Source organism: Cynocephalus volans, chromosome 8 (assembly GCF_027409185.1).
Source record: "Cynocephalus volans isolate mCynVol1 chromosome 8, mCynVol1.pri, whole genome shotgun sequence".
Classification (NCBI taxonomy): Eukaryota; Metazoa; Chordata; class Mammalia; order Dermoptera; family Cynocephalidae; genus Cynocephalus; species Cynocephalus volans.
This window is the reverse complement of record NC_084467.1, coordinates 32263898-32288963: the sequence shown is the minus strand read 5'-3', so window position 1 is coordinate 32288963 and position 25066 is coordinate 32263898. Positions and strand designations below refer to the sequence as shown.

Here is a 25066-nt window from a genome sequence, read left to right as displayed (position 1 = left end):
TACAGGGAAAAAACTGAAATTTACATTAGCAGTGCTGTGCAAGATTCTTACATAAACCAGTACCTAAAACCAGCCTGCAGTGGAGGTTTTAATCCTCTGTTTAGGTGACTAGACAGAACCATAAGCTGTTGAGCATGACCAAGGAAAAGGAGGCAATGAAGGATGACAGGCACTGGCAGAGAAGGAGGAAAGAATGCTACATTCCTTGGAATGGTGTGTTGTTTTCCCTTTTTATTTTCCCCTTTCTTTTAAAGTCATCTCTGTAGGAAGGTGCTGGGAAGGGATCCCAAAGAAAGGGTCCAAGACTCCTTTAACTGCCCTGGATGAAGGGCACTGCTATGGAAGCTGCTGCCAACCTCATGGTTTAGGCAGATCCAGGATGGAATGCAGAATAAAAGGAATGCTTATAGGAAACAATTCTGCTTGGAATGCTAGATGGCTAAACCTATTTGGTCCAGTGCAACCCTTGTCTCACTTATCAACAGTGAAAAATTAGTTTAGTTAGGAGAACCATCTGAAATCACACCAGTTTCTGCTACTTTCATGCTCATTGTTTGAAAAAAAGATTAGTACAAGCAGTCTGATCTGTTAATTCCCAGGACTGTTTTATTCTTCCCAAAGGACTGTTGGTAGAATAACCCCCAAAAGCTGAAAGCTAAAATGCACCAGTCCTTAAGAATGGACTGGTGGTGTAGTTGAGCTGATATGGAAAGACTGAACCTTCCTGCAGAAGATCAAGTGACCTGCTATCCCACCCCAAATCTCAGCCTGAGGTATATTTCAGTGAAGGCAGGTAGCTGTGCTTCTCAGAGTAGAGAAGCAATTTAAGAGCAGAAAGGTAGAGGAAATCTAGAAAAAAACCGTCTTGATACAGATTTATCCCATGGTGTGAAGGGAGAGGGCAAAGAACCCAGTGGCACTTCGCTTATCCAGCAATTTCTGTCACTGTGGTGACCAACTTCTGCCCATTCCATAAGGTCTTGAACTGCTCAGGGACTGGGAACTCATTCTACAAATAAAGAAGAGACAACAGGTTTAAATCTGAGCTAAAGAATGAGCTGGGGCTAAATCACATTTTTCTCCCAAAGCTTGCTTCCACTTAGACTTAAGAGCAAGGCAGGACATAGTGAGAGACAAACTGAACCACCAGGCCACGCTGTGTTCTACTGTTCACTGTTCTGTGATCTGTGATCTTGGACAGACTGTTAAATCTATGAGGTATAGATGAGAATATGTACGGTGTTATAGCACTAGCCCAGCAGGTGCTTTGATTCATTCCCATTTTTTTTTTTTTTTGCTACCAAGAGCTCAACCTAAGAAAGGCAGAAACCACCCTCTGGTGCTTACTACATCAGGCTACCTCGCTTCTGTGTGCTTGTTGGGTTTTACCTATTCAGTTCAGAATGTCAAACAGCTCTCTCCAATGCAAGAAGTCTTCAATCCCTTTTGTTTTTAACATCATACTACTAAAGGGATCAAGAAACTTACAAAGTCACCGCCTTCTGTAGGAATGAGGACATTCATCTCAGAAGATTTGGCACTGACTATCTCACAATCCAGAGAATTCTTGCTCAGGTAAACATGGCAGCCATCTGTTTTGTTGATGGAAATGGTTGGCACTTTACCCATTACCTGCAAAGTAAACCAAGAAAACAGTCCCATCAGTTGGGAAGGACAATGGTAAGTTGCGGGGAAAAGCTTTCACTGTTTCACATGATTCAGCAGCTGTAAGAAAAGCTCACAGGTGCTCAACAGATACTGGATACTAGGAGCAGGCTGGGATGGGTGCTGGAAAGAGCTCTCTTGAAGAGCCAACTCCTTTTCTGACACATCCAAAGCAGCTCAACTTACACACTTTGTAGAATCAGATTCCCACAAAAGCAACACCTGTGGGTCTGCTTTGTCTCTTTCAATTAATACCTTGGGGACCAAAATAAGGAGACAAAATATCAAGTTACCTGAACTTTGACATCCCTGCTATTGATTATCTCCACAATGCCCACCACGTCATCGAATACGAGACCAAGTTTCTTACAGTTGTCTAGAAGAAAGGGAACAGAGGACGATACTATAACTTTAAAGGAAAGTAATATAGGGTAGGTAAAATGGTTCCAGCCCTCTCATGCTCTAGGACAGAGCCTGCCTAGACAGTGACAAAGACTCACCTACTGTAATGGAGTTAATTTTGCCCTTGATTTGCAATGTTGTGTTGACACACTTGTATATGTAAGCCACCTGCTTCAGCTCTGTGTCATCAATTACCAGGTTGGAAACATTCTCCTGATTTTCCTGTTAAAGACATACCCCAGGATTCTCATCATGAAGCACATGCCAGCAAAAAAGCAGGATATCCCAAACTTTTATTCTTGCAATCTAAGCCAGAACCCTGCATTCATGTGGCTGGGATTCATTTATACCCCGTCACCACTGATTGTTTCCCAGTCCAGGCATTTTTAACTCACCACTCTCCACTTCTTGCCCTCCAGTTCAAGTAGAGCTGGCTCCTTCTTTGTGGCTGGTTTGGGGGATGGGTTGGTTTGGGGTTTAGGTGCAGAGAACGGTTTGGGGCCACTTCGTACTGGACCGCTCTGAGACTTCAGGGCAGGGTTCTTATGAGTCTTCATGTCATCAGATACATGTTTCAGGGCTGTAAGAACAACAGCTACCTTGCTCCTGTCCTTCATACTAGGGCTTTGGGCTAAGGCAATAATCAACTCTGCTATCGTAAGTTAAACTCATCCTTAACAGAAAATTCAAAGCCAAAAACCAGAACCTTGGAGATGTTCTCTCACAAGCAGTTTTGGAGAAATACTTGAAATTTCTCTTCTTTCCCAAGGTTAAATTATCAAGGTTCCATTTTCAAAAATAAAACATGAAATACGTGTGTATATATTGGAGGGAGAAGAGGGATGGATATGGAAATGCACAGAAAAAAGATCTAGGAAGGATATATATACCAAATATATACTCACAAAATATGTATATAGTTTTTTAAAGCAAAAGAGGAGGAAAAATATCTGATAGTAAAGAAAATTTGGTAAAAGAAAAAAAAAAAAAAAGACTTCACCCACAGCTAACCCTACTCCCCCACCTCCACCCTAATCAGTTGGCATTTGAAACTCTCCAATATGTTTTTCTATTCATATTTGTGTTATTTGATTATAACCATACATATTGTTAACAAATTTGATTCAACCAATTAAAACTTAATAAAAACTTTCTCATGTTAACCTATAATTTCTTTAAAAAAATCTTTATTTTTTAAGAGAAAAGATTCCATAATCTCCTCCAGTGGGCTGACACACACTTTGCTCTTAAACGTGGCTCAAACTGTGTTGACTATAACCGATGCTGAATGGCCTTTTTAGCTCTATCACTCCTTGCAATTGTAGTTTTTTTGGGTTCTTTTGTTGTTTTTTGCTCATTCAGTTCAAGAAAGAAAGAAAATTTTGCATATTTAAACTGATGTCATGCTAACAGTGGCTTGGTTTTCGGCATATCACATCATTGTCTTTTAACTTTTTCTTGACCAGGACCAAGAAATGTGGTGGTTTTGTAGGCTGGAATAGTTTGGGACAGCCTCGGGTAAATTGTAGACTTGCAATGACAAGGAGTATTGGCGATCTGGACCTTAAAACCAGCAGTGTGGTAGCAGAACAATTTTGGAGGCTGGAAAGTCTATGGTCCAGGGGATGCATCTGGTGAGGGCCTTCTGGGTGAGAACTCTCTACAGAGTCCCATGGCAAGAGGGTATCACATGGCGAGAAAATGGCATGAGTGAAAGCGGTTGAAGTTTAAACAGATTTTTTTCTTAAATATTACATGGTCATAATATTCCACCAAGAGGAATAGTTAACTAACCATTTCCTTACTGCTGGATACTTAGCTGGTTATACCATTTTTAGCTACTATAAATAATACTGTATAAAACTTCTTTATTTTAGATATTTTTGTGAATAGATTCCTAGAAGGGGGCTATACAACTTAAGACTTCCACAAGCTGTATATAAGGGTATCTATATTCTCTATACCAACATTAGGTCATTCATCCATGTGACTAGTATGCATCTTCTGAGGAAGTTAATCCCCTGACAGAATGACTCCCCAGACAGACCATGTGGTACCATGGGAAAAGCTCTGGGGAAAACTGCCAGCACTGTGCCTTGGCACAAGAAGATATTCTGTATATGCCACTTAATATTAAGTCACTTTCCAATGAGGCAGAGGGCTTCTCCCAACTGTAATTACCCATTTTCAATTTCCATTTAAGCCAGCTTTGCTGTCCCATTGAGCAACTTAACGGAACGTGACACACCACATGAATTCTCTCACAGGCAAGCTAGGGTTCTTGTTTGCAGACCTGCTGTTGTGCTGTACTAACTGTTCATGCCAAAGTAATCACTTACCATGTGTGATGCTCTCCCCCTGATTAATCTGTGCAAATAGTGCTGAGCGGGAGGCAGACTCATCAGAGCCTGAGCTGGTGGGGACTGGCGGGGGAGGTGGGCCTGGTGGTGGGGGAGGAGGACCCGATCCAGCAGAGGGTCCAGATGGCAATCCACTCAGTTCTTTTGCCAAAGGCCCCTGTAACAATAAGTGTGGGTAATACAGCCACCCTCTGTACCATTCCCAGGAGGGCATACATGTCCAGTGTACAGTCCCCACTATAGCTGCTGAGGTCATGATTAATGCTCCCTACCCATACCCAAGTTGGCTTTATTCCTTCTCACTCTTTCCCAAGGATCCAACTGTCAGCTCCATTTCTCAACCTTCACGTTTTTCCTTTGGCCTCACCTGATTCCAGCTCTAAATCCTTATTTCCAAAAATCTATTTGACAGCTTCTTTAGTGTGTTACCAACACCTCAGACTCAACAAGTTCAAAACTGAAGTCATCACCTCCTGCCTGCTCGCCTACTTGTACAATCATTCCCATGTCCCTGTTTCAGTGAAAGGTGTTATCATCCAAGCTTGACTATTCAATCTTCTGTGAGGCTTCCAACGCCCTCACCCCCTTAAGTCTTACCTTGGTGCTATTGCCTGCAAATTCTTTTCTACCAGACCCTAGCACAATGGCCATTTCCATTATTTCAGCATGAGCCCTTATCCCTAACCTATACAGTGAAGCTCTTTTTTAAAGACAAATGTCATCACTATCACTCCCTTGCTCAAACACTGAGTTCACAAGTCTCAGCCTACCTTCCTTTCCAGCCTTCTCTCCTAAAAATCTCTAACCATCTCCCCTTACTGAAGCCAGAGATGACCAATCTCTCTACATTTACTCTGCATTTACCTTATTTATGCTGTGCCTTTTATTAGTATCCCCATTTCTCCCACTTCTTTCAAGTCTCAGATCAGAGTACACCGCTGCAAAGCAAAATCTCTCAGTGAGAATCACTCTTCTCTTCCTCATACTCTGTAGTCTGTATCTTTATTATAGCATTTAGCTTGGTGATTTGTACTGTGTTTTTGTATCTATATTTTTAAGTTCTTTGAGAGCTAGGATAGTATAACTCATTTATCTGTATCTCCCCTCCAGCACTAATCACTGTCCCTGACCCATGTTTACCGAAATTGAATAGAATCACATATTCCTTCTCCTCTGTCCCCTGCTTTCTTTATTCTCTTCTTTTTTTTCCCATTCCTTCTCCTCCCTTTCTTTCTGCCTGCCACTGTATAAACTAGCATTTCTTCACGGACCTCAGTGGTGCTAAAGTCTAAGAAAACTGTAGACCCCACCCTGCAGGGATAAATGGAGGGTGGAAGGGACAGAAAGAAGGAGGAAGGACTCACTGACCGTTTTGCTCCAGGCCAGTCCGGTGGTATGGAACTCCTTAATGTAAGCCTGCAGCTCTGTCCATATACTCAAGTAAGCTTTGACCCAGTCCACATGCTTCTTATCCCTGGGAGAAGTAAAGAAGAATTTATTACAAGCGGTCAGGGTATATTACAATTGCAATTACAGAACCCCTCCCTATGAGCTCAAATCCTCCACCTGTGGTGTTTCTTAGGCTCTGCTCAATGGCAGCTTTTCTATCATCACTGAGCTGCTTTTTTTTAACCTATTACCCTAATTAGACCAAACTCCAGTAAGACAGGGACTCTGGACTATATCTCTTCCTATCTCTCCTAGCCGTGTTTCTCAAACTATTTTTTAAGTAGCAAAACCAGTATTTCAAAGTAGAACCTAATACATAAAATACCTAATACATAAAACTGATAAAAGCAGACATTCTGTGTATGAAGCCGTGGGAGAGAGGAGAGCTCTTGAACATCACTGTGCAACTCTAGGATGCCAAGAAACTAAACTGCTTTATAAGACAGTGCCTTGTGTCAAAATATGCCTTCCCCCCAAAAAAAGTAAAAATAAAAAACTTCCCTTTAGAAGGAAATAATCCACATTAAATTATAGAGATAGCACAGCACTATGGTTCAAATCCCCTCTCTTCTTACATTTTAGGGAAAATAACCTTAAAGTCTTCCAGCTAAGACCTAGTTTCTTCAACTGTAAAATGACAGGGTGATGATGGGGTATATTCAAAACACTGTCATGCTTAATTCCAGGTTGCTGGAAGGATCATAGAAGTGTCTGGTGTTTTGAGACACATTTCACACACGGGAAAGCTTATTCCTTGCAGAGAAGTTATTCAACAAATGTTTGTTGACTGATGATGGACAGAAGAAAAGAAGGGTTTGGGTAGCTATGCAACTTAATAATTGCTGCCTGCAATCACTCCAGCTCAAATCAGCAATGAAGTCAGTTAGGACTGGTAGACATACATGGTTAGACATACAATGATGCCCCTTACTTTAATAGGCATTGGCTGGGCAGCCTTACTCTCACTTTGACTGCACAAATACTCAAGGTAATTTTCTAGTAAGTTCTACTGAATCCTTTGTCACTGGGCAGAGAGAAATTCTCAACAAAAGAACAAATCTTGCATAAGCTGGCAAATTAAAGGGCATTAGTTCGTGTTACCTCCAGAAAAACCTCCTAAACTTGGAAAAGGATTAGAAGACTAAAACCATGGAGGGAAAGCAGAAGCAGAAACACTTCCTTTTTGCAAATACTGCTTCTATGAACCAGTACCTACACCAAGCTCTCAAGAAAGTAGCCCTGAGACAGAACCAACACAGTGGCCAAGGGCAGCCTTAATTCACCCCAAAGTTCTACTCCAGCAAGTAACCAGTTGGGTTTGTGCTTTATGCCTCGAGGAAAGGCTGGACTTACACATCTTTGTACTCCTTAAGGACTCGGTTTGTATAAAACATGGCAGCATCATTCATTTCTTTCACATAGGGGCCAGGCTTGGGAGCCTAGAGAGACAGAAGCTGTCAGTGACTCAGAACCTCTCCAACCATTATCTCATTACCTCTTTCAGTCTATCCCTTCCCTGCCCAGGAAATTGCGCTGCTCACCATAGCCACCCAACCCAGGGCCTGGATACTTTCGCTGACAGCTGACAGGTGATTGAACAACTTGCTGCCTCGGTTCTTCTCCCGAAAGGTTATCACTTCTTGGATCTGCTCTGAGATGGGTGCCAATAAATCAGAAAGCTTATTCTAGAAAAAGATGCAGGAAAAGATCCAAGTTAGAGTCTTTCTACAAAAGCAAAGCTTTGTACGTTGGTCAACTCTGATCCTGAAAGCAAGAATCCTTTACAGACCACAATGAGCACCCAAATAAACTCTGTACTAATCCTGCCCTGATTCATATGGCTAAAATACTGCTCATCGTCTCCCTCTCCTCACAGAGTTCCAACTCCTCAGGCTGGATTTTGTGGTTCTTCACGATCAGGACCCATATGCCAGCTATACCACAAAATCCTACCCTTTCACCTATTTGCCTCTTTTCTGTCCCACTAACAGGAGATACTAGTTCATTTCTACGCCTACACTCATGACGTTCTTTCTTTTTCCACCTAGCCAAATGTTCCTCATGCTTCATGAGAACAGCCCTCTGACCCCAGTTGCACCAGTCTCCTACAAAATTTATCAGCATAACCAATTATGGCACCTTATCACTTACTACTAATGGACACAGGCAGATATGTTTTTCTTTCTCATTAATTCTTCAAAGACAAAGGCTTTATCTTAGACCTCTTTTATCATCATTATAACCCTCAATGCATTGCTAGCCATACAGCAACTGCTAAGCAGAGATCTGATGAATCAAATGCAACTATGAGGTTTGGTATTCAAGCAGGCAGCTTAGCAAAATGGATGAATTTTGTGTTTCTGTGTTTTCGTCTTTCCTCCAAAGCTTAGTTTCCTGAACATCTCACTTCTCATGTCTTAGAATGAAAACAGTCTAAAGCAGGAGCCAGCAAACTTTCTCTGTAAAGAACCTGACAGTAAATATTTGTTCCAAAAGCACTTCATTTACAAAAATAAGTGGCAGGCCAGAATTGGCCAGCAGGCTGCATTTTGCCAACCCCTGGTCTAAAGCAAGGAAAACATAACAGTGTCTCAGCTGCTTAATTTGTTGTAGAAAGTGTGGACTTGGAGAAAAGGTTTAGACAAAAAGCTGTAACCATTCAGCACAGATTAAGAATTAGAATCTAATATATATGTTATCTTGCACTATTTTTACATTATTTAGGCATGCCAAGGGGCGAGTGTTTTAATACAGCATTAGTAGGAAGACTTGCTTTATTACCCCTCTATGCCTAGGAAAGCCAAATAAAAAAGAAACAAAACTAAAAATCTTTCACCCCCAGAAAAACCTAAATTTTCTCTAATTCAACTTTTCACACTTTGCTGTATAAAATTTTGAGGTAGGAGTAAAGTTAAAGGGAGATCCCCCAACCAGTGAGGGATGAGGGGAGAAGCAGTACTTCAGGAGTTTTATGATCTGCACATCAGCAATGCTAAATCCCACCCACAGTGAAACAAGAGAACCATCTCTAAAGGGCTTAGGGACACTATGATGAATTTGGGCTAAGCCAAGAGGCTAAAAAAAGCTGTCTATTGAGAGAAGCAGCAAAGTCCCAGGGGTAACTACAGTTCTAAGCAAAATGACAGGGGAAAAAAAAAATGCAGGCAAAACCAATAAACACTCAATGGCACATTCCCATAATGGCACTTTAAGTCTGACTCTATCTCTAGGACTTGGTGTGAACATACATTATCATGAGCCTGCTAGGTATATTTTAGCACGTTGTGATAGCTTAGCAAAAATCTCTCAACTTGGCCTGAGCGTCAAATCAAAACTAAATCAACTAGCAGTGAACTTACGCCTGCTGGCTGCTGGCACTGAGAAGCTGTAACCAAGAGAGCTCGCTCCAACTTCAGACCCGTGTGGACCATCTCTGCCTGCCGGGAAGAAGAATCAGCTATCGATGACACATTATAACTGGAGCGGTCCTGATAAGGAATAACCCGAATCCTCCACTTTCATGTACTCCGGTAGCAACCAGGGCACTTCATGTTGTTTTCCTCATATATTCCAGATTCAAGGGACTGATAGCAGAATTACATATACTTCTGTTCCTGTTGGAACTTGTCAAGGATACATATCCAGAGTTGGAAATGAAGATAATCAGGGCTAGCCTTAGGTGAAGTCAAGTTAACAACTACACATGCAGTGTGATATGATGTGTGCTGAAAAATTCCTCCTATCTCATATCACCAAAAAAACCTTTTCTCTCAAAAATTGGAGGTAGGAGTAAAGGCAAAGGCCCAAATTTATGCCTAAAATTCTCAATGTATTTATTCCTTTAGGTCAAATCTATTTCTCAAATGCTGATTCGTGACTCATTAGTAGAAAATTAATTAAATCAATTTAGTAAGCCATAATCAGCACTTTATAAAGTAAAACAGAATAGAACAAAAGTATGAGTGCAGTGTACCAGTTTGAAATTATTTCCAAATAAAAAGTCAAAAAAGAAAAGAGTGCAGAATAAGTAATATAAGCACTGTTTTGTGAAACTTTTATCTAGTTACAAATATGCTGTTTCTTACTGAGGGTCATAGTAAAAGAGTTTAAGAGACATGAGGCTATAAGTACTATTATAATATAAAAATTCAAAGAAAATATTTTTTCTGGGCTTGCATTCTTAAAATATGAAAGTGATAAATGCTTAAATTTTTTTTCAAATGTTACAGAGCTGTATAAAGTAAAAATGCAAGCCCCCACACCCCTGACGAAGTCCCAGTCCCACTCCCTAGAGCTAGCACCACTGCCAAAAGATGGTATAGGAAAGGCTCAAAATAGATCTTCCAAAGGCTAAGCACCAGTCTTGCTAAAGAGTTTAGGTAAGGAAGATCCTATATATGGCTACTGTTTATAAAGGATCATTCTGTGGGTTAGTAGAAGTTTTGGGTCCCAAATAAGAGACAAAATGTATATGTGAGTGTGGGGTGGTGGTGATGACGTAGGAGGTAGCACATGAAGGGAGGTGGGTAGAGAGGCACCTGTCATTACCTACTTCATATTCTTGCTGTGGGCTAAGTGTGAAAATAACCTACATTAGCATAGCTAATAACTATCAAGCACAGTGCTATAAATGCTAAGTCATGATAATGGTTCCTTTGAATAAGCCACCCTAGGCTTAGTTATATAATATGCTGGGATCAGACTGGTAGCATATTCTTCACTACAAAGATTAACAAAGCCATATTTTATGCATTAAGCAAGCTTTCTATATAAAAGCCCACAGAGAATATGTGATAAAAGCAGGGGGCCTAGAAAAATATGAGGATCATTTCTGTGCCTGGACTGAACTCCTCTTAAACTAAGGATGAGTGGGATTTGAAAAAATCCACCAGTCCTACAAAGAGGAGAAAAAAGGCAAAACATCCTTACATGTTTCTGAACGTCTCCCCCAATCTCTTTACTGATCTTCAAGTATTCTGCCACAGGACTGGCAAGCAGTGAGTCAAATGCTTGCACATATGGGGCTGCTCCTGCTGAAGAAAGACACACCACAAAGAATCAGTCACGCATTAGAAGGATGTTTCTTTAAAATATACTTCCAGGTGAAAATGGGTAGGCAAGGTAATTTAGTAAACAGAATACTGGCACAGGAGTCAGGAAATCTGGGTTCTAGTTCCAATACTACCACTAACTGGTTGTGTGACTCCAAGTCCCTTTTCCTCACTGAGCTTAATTTTCTTTATCTATCAAATAAAAATAAACAAAATGATCCCCCAAGGGATCATTTTCCTTTTAGCTCTAACATTCTGTTTCAATTGGTGTATGTATGAAATGGCCAATTTGCCAATCACTTGGAGAAAGGAAATTTTAATGTCACTTGCTATTTGACTTACACTAGAGTCATTCTGCTAAAGAAAGAACAGGAAATTTCACACAAGCAGGAAGTTCTTATGTTAAAATAACTTAACCACAGGCCTCCCTGCACAAAGTCACTTCCTCCCTTATCTGTTCACAGCAATATGAATTTCAGATGAACTTTCTAGACTGTATTTTGGGAAGTTAGCTCCAAAGGAGAAAATTCACTGTGATTAAAAAATTTTAGGCCAAGACACACAAAACATTCTGCTGGACTGTGGACTGCTTACCTTTTGAAGGACTGTCTCCATACCCACGGTACATGTCAGAGGTATGGGATACTGCCTCCAGGCGGCCCACTGCCCTCTCCAGTCTTTCTACCAGATTTTGCATGTCAGCCATAATCTACCACCTGTTGAAACAGATCAAATGTCATTTGTTATTTTAATATTACATATCACCTACAGAGAAAAAACAGAATACTCCTAGGGGTGAAGAGAATGCCAATTCTGAGGAACAGAACAACTTAATAATAAAATAAGATGGAAAAGCAGTCTAGCATATTTGCAAAATCATGAAGACCTCATTAAGCAAGAGAACTACACAGGAAAAGGTGTTCAGTAAAACAAATGCTTACTCATTCAAATACTTATTGAATATTTACTATGATACTACCAAATATTTGTATAGGAATTTAGAATTTACAAAGTATAGTAACATATATAATCTCAGCTTGCCTCCCAACAACTATTCAAGAATGGAAGGATAATTAATACACTACTAGAAGAAGAAAACTTTATTTCAGTGAAGTTAAATGACTTGCCTACGGTCACATAATTAGTTAACAGAGAAACCAGTATTCAATTCAACTCTTCTGGCTCTAAGTTCATTGTGGCTTTATTCTCACAATATTCTGTTGCCTGTGCTGCCTGCATGTGGAATGCCCCAAACCAGAATGAACAGGATCTTTACCCTGCCCTCAATAACTTATAGTTTAATAGAGGAGACTTAACATAAGCACTAGCAACTATGAACAAACAGAAAAAATTTTTAAGGTGACATAAGAAAGTTGTTGATAGAGTGGCAAGGGATTTTAGAGGGGAAGAGTGTATCAGATAAAGATATCATGGAGAAACTGCCATTTGAGCCAGGCTTCAAATAAGGATAGGCAGGATCTGAACATGCAGTAGGGAAGTAAACTAGACATATTCAAAAGAACTTATTACAGATATTTCATAAGTACTAACTTAACTGAACTAGCCTCATTCAATGTCTAATGTCCTAAAGAAATTAAGCTCCAAGAGAGAAAGGATCTTATCTAACTTGTTCCTTATTATACTTTACCATCTAGACCACTACCTGGCAGACAGATGTTCAATAAATATTTATGAAGTTAATGAAACTGAAGAGTACAGTATTCCAAAACTCCAGAGGGACAAGGATTCTGGAAGTTGTTCATACTATACACATAAGTGTAAAATGTTATCAATACACATCTACATAAAGTACTTGAGACCACAGTGATCCATCTCATAAAAATCAGTTAGTGAAATTTCAATCAAAGCCCTGATTTGAAAAGATTCCATTACATCAAAGCATTAATTAGTTCAGGTAACTGAAGCCGAATGAACTGAACTCTCTTGATGCTGCCTAAAATGACCACAGGAACCATGATTCTCCCAAAGATGACGATATGACAGAACATCTCAACTTAACACACTGTCGTCCCTCTAAAAAAGATAAGCAATTCACAAGACAAATTAAGGAAGGCAATACAATCCCTGTCCATTCCTTTCTGTGTACAGACTCTGGTCTCTCTGGGCCTAGACACTTGCCAGAGAATATTGTTTAAAGGAGAATCAAAGGAAAAAAATGAGAATGAGACTGAAATAAACCCTTCCATTCCCTGGCCTGGAGAAGTAGCAGCCTCCAGGTCTATGCTCTACTCACAAATGAAGCAGACTAGAGCAGACTAGAAGCAGCCAATATATACTCTCCCCTATGTTATGACACCATCAAATGATATCTGAATTGCTGCCCTGTTCCATTTTGGATATTGGCCAGGGACAGACTTACATATAATCCGCCACACTTTATAAATCCAGGGGAAAAGGCAAGGATAGCAATAAACTCCCAAAGTACTTTCCATGAATAGATACCACCCAGTTCTGTTATTAAACATGTTCCTTCATACACAATGGATGCTACAGGTTGAAAGCAGTGTTAACATGAAAACACAGTACAAGTGTCTCTAACAGCTGCCAGGGTTGGAGATACTTACCAATCTTAAAAGCTAAGTAATATAGCTTCACGGGATTTTCCATATCTCACTTGTACTGCTAAACAAGCAGTTCTGCTGTCTGACTTGAGCAGAAGTTACCATTTATAGCTAATCTCATTCTACCACTAACCAAATATAGAACAGTATCTGGTTTTTCGTTTTTGGTGGGGGTACAGTGAGATTTGAGATGTTATGAGAAAGAATGTCCAGAATTACAGGGACTGAAAGTCACACCTTTTCTCATTCTCTATACAACCATACACTCTTCAGGTAGGTGATCATATCCACTCCCAAGCCTTTAACTACCTTTGTCACATTCTATTGGGATTAGCATTTTAGATCCAGCTTCCACATAGAAATCTCTACCTGGATATCCCAAAGGCACCTCAAATTTCAATGTCCAAAACATTTCAGAACTCATCATCTTTCCTAACATTGCCTCCCCATCCCCTATCCCCTATCCCCACTGTCTCTGTGATCCAGGACTACCAGCAATCACCTAATTAAGCTAGTAATCTGGAAACTATTAGGCAGTATGACATAGTGGATAAGAGTGGTATTTAGATAAGTCAGATAGACTGGGGATTTGAACAACAGCACTCACTGACTCTGTGACTATGAGCAATTACCAAACTTTCTGAGCCTCAGTTTCCTTATCTGAATAATAGGGACAACAATACAAAATCCAAAGGGCTTCAGTGAAAATAAATGAGGATATCCATGTAGAAGTGCTTGGCACAGACCTGCAAAATAGTAAGGATTCCATAAACATTAACTAAATTATCTTCTTACTTACTTCCCCACATTTAATCAGTTATCAAAATCCACAGAATCTATCTCACATATCTCATGAATAGATGCCCCTTACTTCCATCCTGATTGATAAAAATTAAGTTATCAAAAAAGTAAAAATAGAAAAAATTATTTTTGAAAAATTAAAAAAAGATTAGGTCATCAAGACTTTGCCTAGATTACTGCAATAATATCCTAGCTAGTCCCCCCCTAATTCCAGTAATACACTTTCTTCATCCATTCTCCATATAGCCAGAGTGATCCATCTCAAACACAAATGTAATTATGATATTAATACCATTCAATACTCCCCAGGGCATTCAGGGTAAAGTCCAAACAAGGGTTTCCATAATCTAGTCCCGGTCTTTATCTCCTACCACTCCCCAGTTTTATCTCTTGCTACACCTTTCCTCAGCATGCTACAGCAACCCAAGACTACTTGCATTTTCCAAAAAGAGCCATGTTTTCTCCCACTCCTGAGCCTTTATAATGCTATCCATTCTGCTTGGTTGCTTTCCCTTTCCAATCTGATCCCTCTCCAGAACGCCTGTAGTCCCAGCTAAGGTATCACCTCCCCAAGAAGCATTTTCAGTATGTGCTTCCACAACATTGTGAACTTATCTCTACCACAGCACTTAACACACTGGTTTAAAATCATTTATTTAATAGTCAACAGGCAATTAGCCACTCTAGGGCAGGGACCATGTTTTGCCTATGAAATTCAGTATTACAAATGTAGAAGGCACTAAAAATAGTAGGTTAATAAGGGTCCTTGAAGAATAAATAAATAAATAAACAAGGGCCTTTATCCCTCTCTCCTAAACACAAGTCTGGCTGTCTTCTCTCTCTATCAAATCAGGGGAAAAGTGAGTTTTTTTCCCCTTTTTTTATTTTAATTTTTTTGCCTGTCTGCTTTTTTAGGACCTTACAAACACTCCCATTTTTCAAATGAATGTTGGCTTCTTAGGCAGAAATCACACTGTTGTAGAGATCTTCAAACTAAGTTCCATAAGGGAAATAACCTTGTTTATTAAAATATATAATGTTAATTAAAAATAATAATCTCTTATAGTTGTAAATCTGTTTTTGGGAGGATGGAGGTTTGGCAGCTGGCCAGTAGAGGGATCAAACCCTGGACCTTGGTTTTACCAGCACCACACTCTAACCAACTGAGTTAACCAGCCAGCCCCCATAAGTCTCTTCTTTTGAGACAAAATAGTTCTGTGAGGTATGTCATGCAGATGTTGATCCTCATTTTTAGAATGAAGGAACTGACACTCACAGAAGTTAAAAAGCTAGCCAAACATCATCAACCAGTGGGTAGGGAACCTAAGCCTTGAGCACAATTATTCTGAATCCTAATCTGAGGCTTTTCCTACCATTCCTCAATGGCTTTTAAGCAATTAAGTGACTATGTGGTTCGTCACAGCATCCAGCCCCCACTGTTTACTGAGCACAGCACTCTGGGTTCAAGGTCTCTTTATGGTGTCTTCATTTACATTATTAGCAGCTTTCAATTTCTCTGCTTTCCATTTTCTCCGTGGAGGCCAATTTTTTCTTCAATCACATTCAAGAGAGATGACACATATTTGGAAAGCAAATATTTAAAATAAGCCTTCTCCCAAAGAATATACAATTGTCAGAGCATAAAACTGTAGCTCTACCTAATCTTGCTCCTTGCCATTATATATAAACCTCCTTAAATAAATGTACAGATTCCCAACTACTTAAGCATTCATCACAAAATCTTCAAAAAGAAAGAGCTGGTCATAATTACTCAAGTCTAAATAAAACTAGGATTCAGGAAAACAAGGTGTGAGTCTCAATCTGCACGTATTAGCTGTGTAACTTTGGGATAGTCACTTAATGGATTATAATCCTCACCTAGCACACAGAGATGTTAGGATCAAAGGAGTTGATTTCATAGATGAACAATCACTTTGGAAGCCTTAAAATGCAAATGAAATGTAAAATGTTACCAATGCATACTATGTACTAGAATACAGGCTCCACAAGGATGGGAATTTATTTCTCCTTCCTGCATCCACCCTACCTCCCAGCACCTACAACAACCAGGCACATAGAAGATGCTTATAAAATACTTAGCACTGCATACTCAGTATAAAGTACTTACCATTGTGACGGCTACTGAAGAGATGGAAGACACATGGTCCGTACCTTCCAGAAGCTTTTCATTCTTATTGGGAAAGCCAACAAAATGAAATGCAAATGGAATAAATACTGAACACTATATTTCTTAAAGTTCTGTTAGAGATTATCTAACTTCAGTTGGAGTAGGGAAAGTTAAAGTATTAGCCTATATGTTGGTGATTTTTCTTTGCAGAATGCTGTTGCTGGGGTTCTGAATTACATGTATAGTATAAATGACTATATGCTCTGTAAGTTCAGAAGAAGTCAATGAGGACTAGAGGTAGAACAGTTTCAGGAAAGAAGAGAAGCATCTTGCTGGAAAGATAAGAGAAAAAAGGGAAGACATTCCAGAGCAAATCAAAAGCAAAAAGCAGGGACCAAGCAGGCTATGTACAGAAAGTATGAGTAGGTTAGCATGCATAGAGCATGAAGTATCATGGGAAATAAGGCTGGATAAGCAAGCTGGGCCATATTACAGAGGGCACTGAAAGCCTGCCAGTATTCGGATTTAATGTGATAAATGTGAAGCTGTTAAAGGGTTTTGAGTGAAGGAATAATACGATGAAAATATTTACAAGTGCTGTCTGATAAACAGAATGGAATTTGAAGAAAAGTGACGATATTAGGGTCTAGAAGGTTAGGTTGAAGGCTGTTATTCATTGAGCTATAAAATAACACTACAGCAAAAGATATTTCAAAGGAAAATAATCTACAATATATGGTATCTAACTAGATATTGAAACTAAATGAAAAGAATCCATAAACCTACAAATAATCACCTTTAGGCAACTAGGTGACCAGCACCTAAATTAAGTGCTGTGGGAAAAATAAAAAAGGGTAAAATAGTTTCCTTGCCCTAAGGGAGTCTAGCAGGAGACAAAACTCCCTTCTATTGAATCACTGGCTCTTAGGATTAGGAGAGATTCTAGAAATCATTTGTAAAAACACCATCTGATGCCAGAACAGTCCTTTCAACAGTCTTAGCAATTAGGCAGCATCTGCTCAAACACCTTTATTGATGGAGAACCTAATATTTCTGGAGGCAGCCCATTCCATTCAGACAGCTTAAAGTATTAAAAAGTTCTTCCTTATATGGAGGCAAATCTGCCTCCCTGGAACTTCCACCCACTGATCTCAGTTCTGCCCTTGGAGGTCACACAAAACAAGTGTGCATTAAACTGAGAACAAGTACTAACTGTGTGGTACTGACTGAGCACAGTAGCATTCAGAGAAAGGAGACAAAGATGACTCCAGAGTTGCAAATATGGGGGCCTTAAGAGAAAGATGACATTATAGGCAGAAACTGGTTCTGGCATGTTCTAGTTACGGCAGTAAGATGAGGTGAGTTTTGGATATGCTGAGTTCGAAGAGGTGAAGCTCTTAAGTGGAAATGTCCAGTAAGTATTTAGAAATAAAGCCTGGGAAAGGATCAAGACTGGAGATAATGTTTGCAAGTCATTGGCAAAGAAATGTCGTGAAGTCATGAGAATGGACAGGTTCTCAGAAGGATATCATACAGAGTAAAAAGAAAGCAAGAGCTTGATTCAGCAGCAATTTCTTCTGTGGTCTGAAACCAAGAAAATTCAGAAATGGCTAGTGATTCCTGCCAAAGCTGCTTCACACTCTCATCACTTTTTTTTTTTAGGATCTGAACCCGTGGCCTTGTTGTTATCAGCACCGCACTCTCCCGAGTGAGCCACGGGCCGGCCCACACTCTCATCATTCTAACAACTCAACCCAATTCCTCCTGCCCATTCAAGAAGGTCACTCAGAAGTAAATGGAACTCAGTTATTCCTGTAGTTCTTGTCTCATCTCACCTGGTGATTAAGCCAGTAGGATGAATTTCTACTTGAATAGGAAGTTGCTGTGCTTAAAATGTTTTCTACTTTGTCCCACGGTTGTTCTTCTAAGTCATCACCCTTAAATAAAATAGAAAAGAAAGCAACCATACAAGTCAGTCTGTATATGCAGGTAGCCAACTCATCTACTTCAAAATGCTTCTTTTGGCCTTGACTTTGTAATCCTCTTCCTGAGATTTTATCCTAAGAAAGTAAATCATAATGTGGGAAAAGTGATAGTCATGAAGATGTTCACTGCAATGTTAGATTATCCATCTACCTCTCTCTAAATCTTAGACTTCCAATTACAGGGAAACAGCTAAATGCACTGAGGAAAAGCAACAGAAGAGAACACAAAATTTACATTAGTCTCCTTAAGGTGATGGGATTTTTAACAACTTCTCCCTCTGCTTTCCAAACTTTCTTTAACATAGTTAAAAGTTAAATAAACAAAAAACCCATCTCTACTTGGATATTTCTTCTAAGTTACCACTATGCTATATATTAGTTCTACTCCTAACAATATAGAAATCCTCATCACTAGGTTCTAAAATGTCACAAAGCAAAAGCTAGACATGCTAATAGGAGATACTTACAAGTTGGCTGGTTTAACCCAGAAACCAAAGAGCAGACACCACTCTGCCCCAGTAAAGATGCCATCTAAATCTAACCCAAATCAGGAGCCACTGTCTTCCCTAAGCATTTGGTTTCGCTGATGAAACCAATGACACTTAGTATCTGAGTCACTGCCACCTGAGGTTTAGATTAAAAGAGAAAGAAAGGCTTATCTTCTAGGGAGGGAAGAAATCGAACCCAATATCAGCACTTGTCTCCTGTTCCCTCCTTACACACTCTATCTGTAACTCCAGGAGTGAGTAAAACAAGTAATAGTGTATAAGCTGAAATCAGACTTGGGAACTAGCAGTTTCAATGGTCTGGGGCAAACAGATAACTTTATGTGGCCCCCTTTCCCCTACATTTAAAGAATATTATAAATACTAATTGTACAGAGCATTCAGCAGGCCCTTTCTACTTCTACATGTTTTATACTGTATAAGGAAAAATTGCATTCAGCCTGTATACTTGCCTTAGTAGAACAGCATTTTCCACTCTCATACATAAAGATAGATTTAAGGATGACATTTGTCCTTAGACATAATTTCAGGATATGAAAAGATCTGTGATTGTAAATCTATAATTAACTTAAGTATAGGAATTTTAATGGCCTCTGGAGGAAAACAAACAAAAGAAAGCAAAAAAAGCAAGGCTGCTCCTTCCATTAAACATTTCAACTATTTTCCAGCCAAATGGAAAAGTTTGGCAATAAGAGGCCTGGTAAGGCAAACAAAGCTGCACTGTAGCTGAGGAATATTTTTAGAGCTTTGATTATTTTTATTAGGTTTACATGACGGTATAATAATAAGAAATACTTTCATGGTGAATGCTGTAGCTGCATTCATTTAAAGACAATGAAACTACAATTTTATCAATTTAAATAAACATGAATACTAACTCCTATAAATTATATGCAATTTAAAAATAAATGATAGTCCCTGTCCACTAAAACCAAGTAGTCTAAATGCAGGCAACGTGAGCATGAACAAAATAGGAATTTATATATCACCAAAACAAGGGAGAGGAAAATCAGCTGATTTGCATAGTCAACTAACACAAAGCTTGCTTCTAGTGCCTACTCAATGGTATTTGGGCGGGGGGAAGCGGGGGGATCCTTTTAAGGACCACTCAGGAATTCCTTGAAGGAACAATAATTTCTTGATGCCTCAATGAAAACAAATGATTCATTCATTGCAGGGTACTCAGTGCTTACCTTTTTTTTTTTTTTTTGAACTGGCCAGTATCTGAGAGCTTATCATCTGCCATACACTGTGCTAAGTATAGCCATGGAGCCTGCCCTCAGAGAATTTAGTTGGGGAGATATGACATCGTACAGTCATAACTATGACACTTTCTTATGCAGTTGTTCTCAAACAGGGGCAATTCAGTCCTCCAGGAGACATTTGGCAATGTCTGAAAATACTTTTGGTTGTCACAATTGCGGAAGTACTACCAGCATCTAATGGGTAGAGGCCAGGAATACTGCTAAACATCCTACAATGCACAGGACTACCCCACAACAAAGAATTATCTGGCCCAAAATGTCAACTGTGCCAGGCCTGCCCGTGGCTCACTTGGGAGAGTGCGGTGCTGATAACACCAAGGCCACAGGTTCGGATCCCATATAGGGATGGCCGATTAGCTCAATGGGTGAGCATTGTGCTGACAACATCAAGTCAAGGGTTAAGATCCCCTTACTAGTCATCTTTAAAAAAAAAAAAAAAAAAAAAAAGTCAACTGTGCCAAGGTTGAGAAATCCTGTTCTAATGTAATAAGGAGCATAAAGGAAGTGCAAAAGTTCAAATAAAATGCTAGTATAGTAGTTCAGGATTTTTCTAAATTAGAAAATTAAATTAGAAAAATTTGTTCCATGCAATGAAAATTAATTAAGATAAGGGTCTAATTGTGGAGAATTTTCTAAGTTAAACAAAGGAGTTTAGACTTGATGACTTGGGAATATGAAGCCAGTGAAGGGGTAACAAGGTTTAAATGATTCTTTTTAAAGAACTTCTGAAAGATTAGTCTGGTATGATAGAGAAGCTGAAGTATAGATATGAAAACCAGGTTCGTAGAAAATAAACTGATGACATTTCAAAAGAATTATCACTAGGACTGGGTAAGATATGGCTTGAGGATGTTCGGATTTCAAATCTCAGCATTAAGTTTCAAACCAGAGGATTCAACTTCCAATGACACTTTGCATTTGCTTGTTTAAGTAAAATGAATCTTTGGCTCATGATGCTTCACAGAAAACCAAAAGGAGGAAGTCACTTTTTCAAGATTCAGTACCTGTTTAAAAAAATAATTGCAACTAAACAAATATATGTATAACCAAGGAAATGGGTGAGAAAAAATATCACCCCTCAGGTTGGAAACAAAACATTTTATAAACTCAATAGCTAACCTCAAAGCAACAATACACTCACTGAATCTTAACAATGCCACCACTTTTGGTGTGCTTGACAAGTTGTACTTTACAAAGTACTTACACTGCTACCATTTTATTTAAACCCCTCTGAGACATCCATTATGTCCACCTGATTAATGTAATATTTCTGGGGAAGGCAGGAAACTCCTATAGAAATTTCTTTATGCTAGGCCACAGCAACCCAACTAGCAAATTGCCAAGCACAGAATAAAAACCAAATGCATTCAAACAAGTCATCAAAAGCCTTTCACAACCTGGCAGACATCTATCTACCTTTTTTTCTGGTCTTATCTTCTGCCAAACCCCAGGCTCCAGTATTTTACTGAACTGGAGGCTCTCTCCTGCCTCCACATCTTTGCTCTTGCTGTTTCCTCTAGCTGGGACACCTTACTAGACATCCTTGCCTAGATGTGCTACAAACACCTCAAATTAAACACATCCAAAATTCATTTTCATTTTCTGTCACCTCCCTAATTTACCTCTTATATTTCTTATCTGAATGGTACCATCCAGTTCTCTAAGCCAGAAAACCAAGCAATCATTCTACACTACTCCTACTTCTTCATTCCCATATATAATCAGCCTCCAATTCCATGGATTCCATCTTCTGAATACTGCTCAAATCCAATCCCTCCTCTCCATTCTCACTTCCACGGTCCTAGTTCCGGCCAAGACTATGGCAACAGCTTCCAACCACTGGTCTACTTCCCCACAGTGTTTGATCCATTCCCACTCCACAGAGTGAACTTTTTATAAATCAATCTGATCATATCATTTCCTACATTAAACCCTTCAAAGCATTCCCATAGCTTTCAGGGTAAAATCCGAAGTCTTTAGCATGGATTACAAGGTCCTCCACTCTCTTTGTTTCTCTTCAAAACGTATAAACCTACAAGGTCCTCCACATTTGACCCCACCACTTCTCACTTCCTCCACTTCCCCAAGAATTACTGGAATTCCAATCACACTGAACTAGCCATGGTCTTTCACATGTCCAGGTCTCCATGTCCTTGCACCTGTAGTCCTCTTTGCCTGGAAATCCCTTTTCCAGATTCACCATATGGCTAAGTAAATCTTGCAAGATTTAGCCTCCCATTCCGCCCTGGGAGCCTGGAAACCTGGCTCAGATATTTCTCCTCTATGCTCTCATAGCCCAATGCTCACACACTGCACTAAGACACGGTAAGCCATCCCTGATTTACTTGTCTGCTCCCTCCCCACTGTAAAGTCCATGAGAACAACTGTATTCTTGGCCACAAGGGCTAAGTACCTCATTTAACATGTATTTCACACATATTAAGGTCTCAGGAAACATTTGGTAAATGATGAATGTGCTGGGCTGCCCCAAGATTTTCATCGGAACAGAGATCCCTACAAAGAGCTTCGACTGATTCAGTTCTCATACTAAACCCAGTCTAAAATGTTCTCATCCCCTCTTCATCGAATTTATTCCTATTTGTCCTTCAAAATTCATTTTAAACTCTGCTTCTTCAGAAGGGATTTCCTGTTACGTATTTCCATAACATCCTGTTCTTTCCTAAAACTCATCACATTTATGATTACTTCTTAAACGTTCCTGCAAACACTGTTAGCTCCACGAGGGCAGGGTCTAGCTTGTTTTGTTTCAAAACTGAATTCCCTGGATCTGGCAGAATGCTGGCACAGAATAAACCCAATGTGTTACACTGAATTTGATCCTGTAAAGTGAGTAGAGGTCTCCACTTAAAAGAGGAGCAAAATGAAGCTCAGAGAAGTTTAAAAAGGCATCTATGTCCACAGCTACTTAGCGGTAGGGTCAGACCAAATCTGAGCCATCTGATTTCAGGTCCAGAATTACGCAACACCTCCAACAAAGTTAGCTTGGTTTTACAGAATGAGAGCAGCAGGCTAGGAGGAAGGGGAGGCTATCAGAATGCAAATACAGGACTTGCCCGCCTCTTTTGAAAATTCCCCATACTTAATTAAAAAAAAAAAAAGTTCCTCGTAGCTGGTAGCTTTTAACCTACAGCTACCCGCCAGACAACACCGACCGGAAGACCACAAGTTAGAGGTTCCAAGGAACGTGGAGTTAGAGCCCCAAGGATCTGGGGCTGGTAATCTAAGGAACTGGGGTAGTGATTCCGATTATTTTCTTCACTCGGTATATGATCTCAGATCAGCTTCTTCTGTTCTCCGGGGATCAATTTACCCATACGTGCAACGGGAGCAAAACGGCGGATAAGGAAGACTCCAAGGTATCGGAGGTTCTTTTCAGTCAGGGCACTTTAGGAATCAGGCGTCCGTTAAAGCTGATGGGCAACGCTGCGAAGTCGAGCGGAGGGGGCTCCCCGGGACAGTCGGGCTCAGTTGGTCACCCCGGCCCCACCTAAAGAAACCGCGCCCAGGAGTCCAGATCTGCCTGAGGGCCTCAGCCCGGGCCCCCTCAGCAAGGTTTACCACACGAGCGTAGGCCAGGACCATTAACAACGCCAAGGGGCGGTAGGCCCCAAAGGAGACCCCAGTCCCTTCCCAGCCGCGCACCCTCACCTCAGTTGTGCCTCACCTCGGGACTGCGATCAGCCGCTCTCCACTTCCGGCAAGAACCGCCCAGCAATCTTCGCGCGACCCACTTCCGGGCCCTCACTGGGCGCGGCACCCCCACCGGAAATGAACCGCCGGCTGAAGCGACCCCGCCCCTCGTTTCATCACGCCTCAGAGACAGAATCTCCGCCCGCCCAGAGGGCACTTGGGAGACAATTCCGCCCCCAAGGCGGGGACGACCTGCTCAAGGCTAGGCCACGCCCCTCGGTCTACAGTACCGAGCCGGGACCGCCCCCTGAGGACCCAGCCAATGAAGGGCCGAAATCACTGGCTAAGCTCCACCACCGGAGAGGGAGAACAGGTGAGTGGCTAATTCTCCTATCAGTTGGGTCTCAACTGCAAAGACTGGTCCCTTTTCACTGCAGCCCGGAAGGGGTCGTGGAAGGACTAGGGGGCAGGATCCTCTGAGGGTCGGAATCCCGGGCGGTTGTCTGCTCTCCGTGGGGATCGAGGCCAAGCTCCACTTGTCTCAGGGCGTGCATACCTCGGTTTCCCTCTCTGTGACGTGGGAAGGCAATTGATCTGGACAGTGTTCTGGGAGGCCTGCGGAGGCTGGGCATGGAGAGGGGGTCCATGAGGCTCTGTGGGCCCAGCCCTGGGTGTCTGGGCGTGCCGGCCCCTGCCCGGCTCGCTGTACCCGTGCTGGGAAAGTGGAGAAAAACCCTCTACTCTCGCCCCACTTCCTGTTTGTTTGGCGCGCTCTGTGACCATAGATGGTCAGGTCTGGGGCCGCGCGAAGCCTCCGCCCCGCGGTTTTAGAGTCCTTCCTCCCGGTGCGCAGGGTGTGGTCCCTAAGAATAAAATGAGCGGAATTAAGGAGGTTCTGGCCCACTCCGCTAAAATCCCGCTTCTGAGGCACCCTCACCCCAGGCTGGGCGTGCTCAGCCGGCTGTTTCTCAGTTCAGGGGAAGTTCCGCACTGTGGCTCCAACCCGGAGGGGACTTCGCTTTCCATGCTTCTTGGGCCAGAGATCAGGTCTTTGTTCCTTCAAGACTCACGCTTTCCAACCGGCCATTATCCTCCCACAAAGATTTATTTCTAGATAAAAATTGGCCAGTGCTACAGTTCCCACCCCTTCAGCTGAACGACTGTGACAGCTCCGTGTTTCAAGCTGAATGCAGGGATTATATGCCAGAGTTAATCATTCAA

The 25066-nt window shown here is 40.9% G+C and overlaps 1 protein-coding gene across 7 annotated transcripts; it reads right to left on the bottom strand.

Moving 5' to 3' along the window:
- Positions 1–581: 581 nt before the first annotated feature.
- CAP1 (cyclase associated actin cytoskeleton regulatory protein 1) lies at positions 582–23966 on the bottom strand. Of its 7 annotated transcripts, XM_063104487.1 has the most exons (15): positions 23880–23959; positions 18274–18375; positions 16439–16501; positions 11522–11643; positions 10806–10909; positions 9236–9313; positions 7418–7561; positions 7230–7315; positions 5796–5901; positions 4407–4584; positions 2463–2647; positions 2166–2289; positions 1959–2041; positions 1489–1632; positions 582–1009 (listed from the first exon to the last, which is right to left on the bottom strand). In XM_063104487.1, exons 4-15 carry the CDS (start codon positions 11631–11633, stop codon positions 926–928), a joined length of 1428 nt encoding a protein of 475 aa, XP_062960557.1. In that variant the 5' UTR covers positions 11634–11643; positions 16439–16501; positions 18274–18375; positions 23880–23959; the 3' UTR covers positions 582–925. The 7 variants fall into 7 exon arrangements, with proteins under 7 accessions (XP_062960557.1, XP_062960558.1, XP_062960552.1 ...); XM_063104488.1 differs by lacking the exon at positions 16439–16501 and having other exon boundaries at positions 10806–10906; positions 23880–23960; XM_063104482.1 differs by lacking the exon at positions 16439–16501.
- Positions 23967–25066: the final 1100 nt, after the last annotated feature.

Excerpts from the sequence above, each read along its gene's own strand:
- CAP1 (XM_063104485.1), bottom strand. The coding sequence starts at position 11,633 with ATGGCTGACATGCAAAATCTGGTAGAAAGACTGGAGAGGGCAGTGGGC. Across the intron at positions 9,314-10,805 it reads GGGGAGACGTTCAGAAACAT|GCAGAGATGGTCCACACGGG; the intron begins GTAAGGATGTTT and ends TCTTCCCGGCAG. Across the intron at positions 5,902-7,229 it reads CTTAAGGAGTACAAAGATGT|GGATAAGAAGCATGTGGACT; the intron begins GTAAGTCCAGCC and ends TACTTCTCCCAG.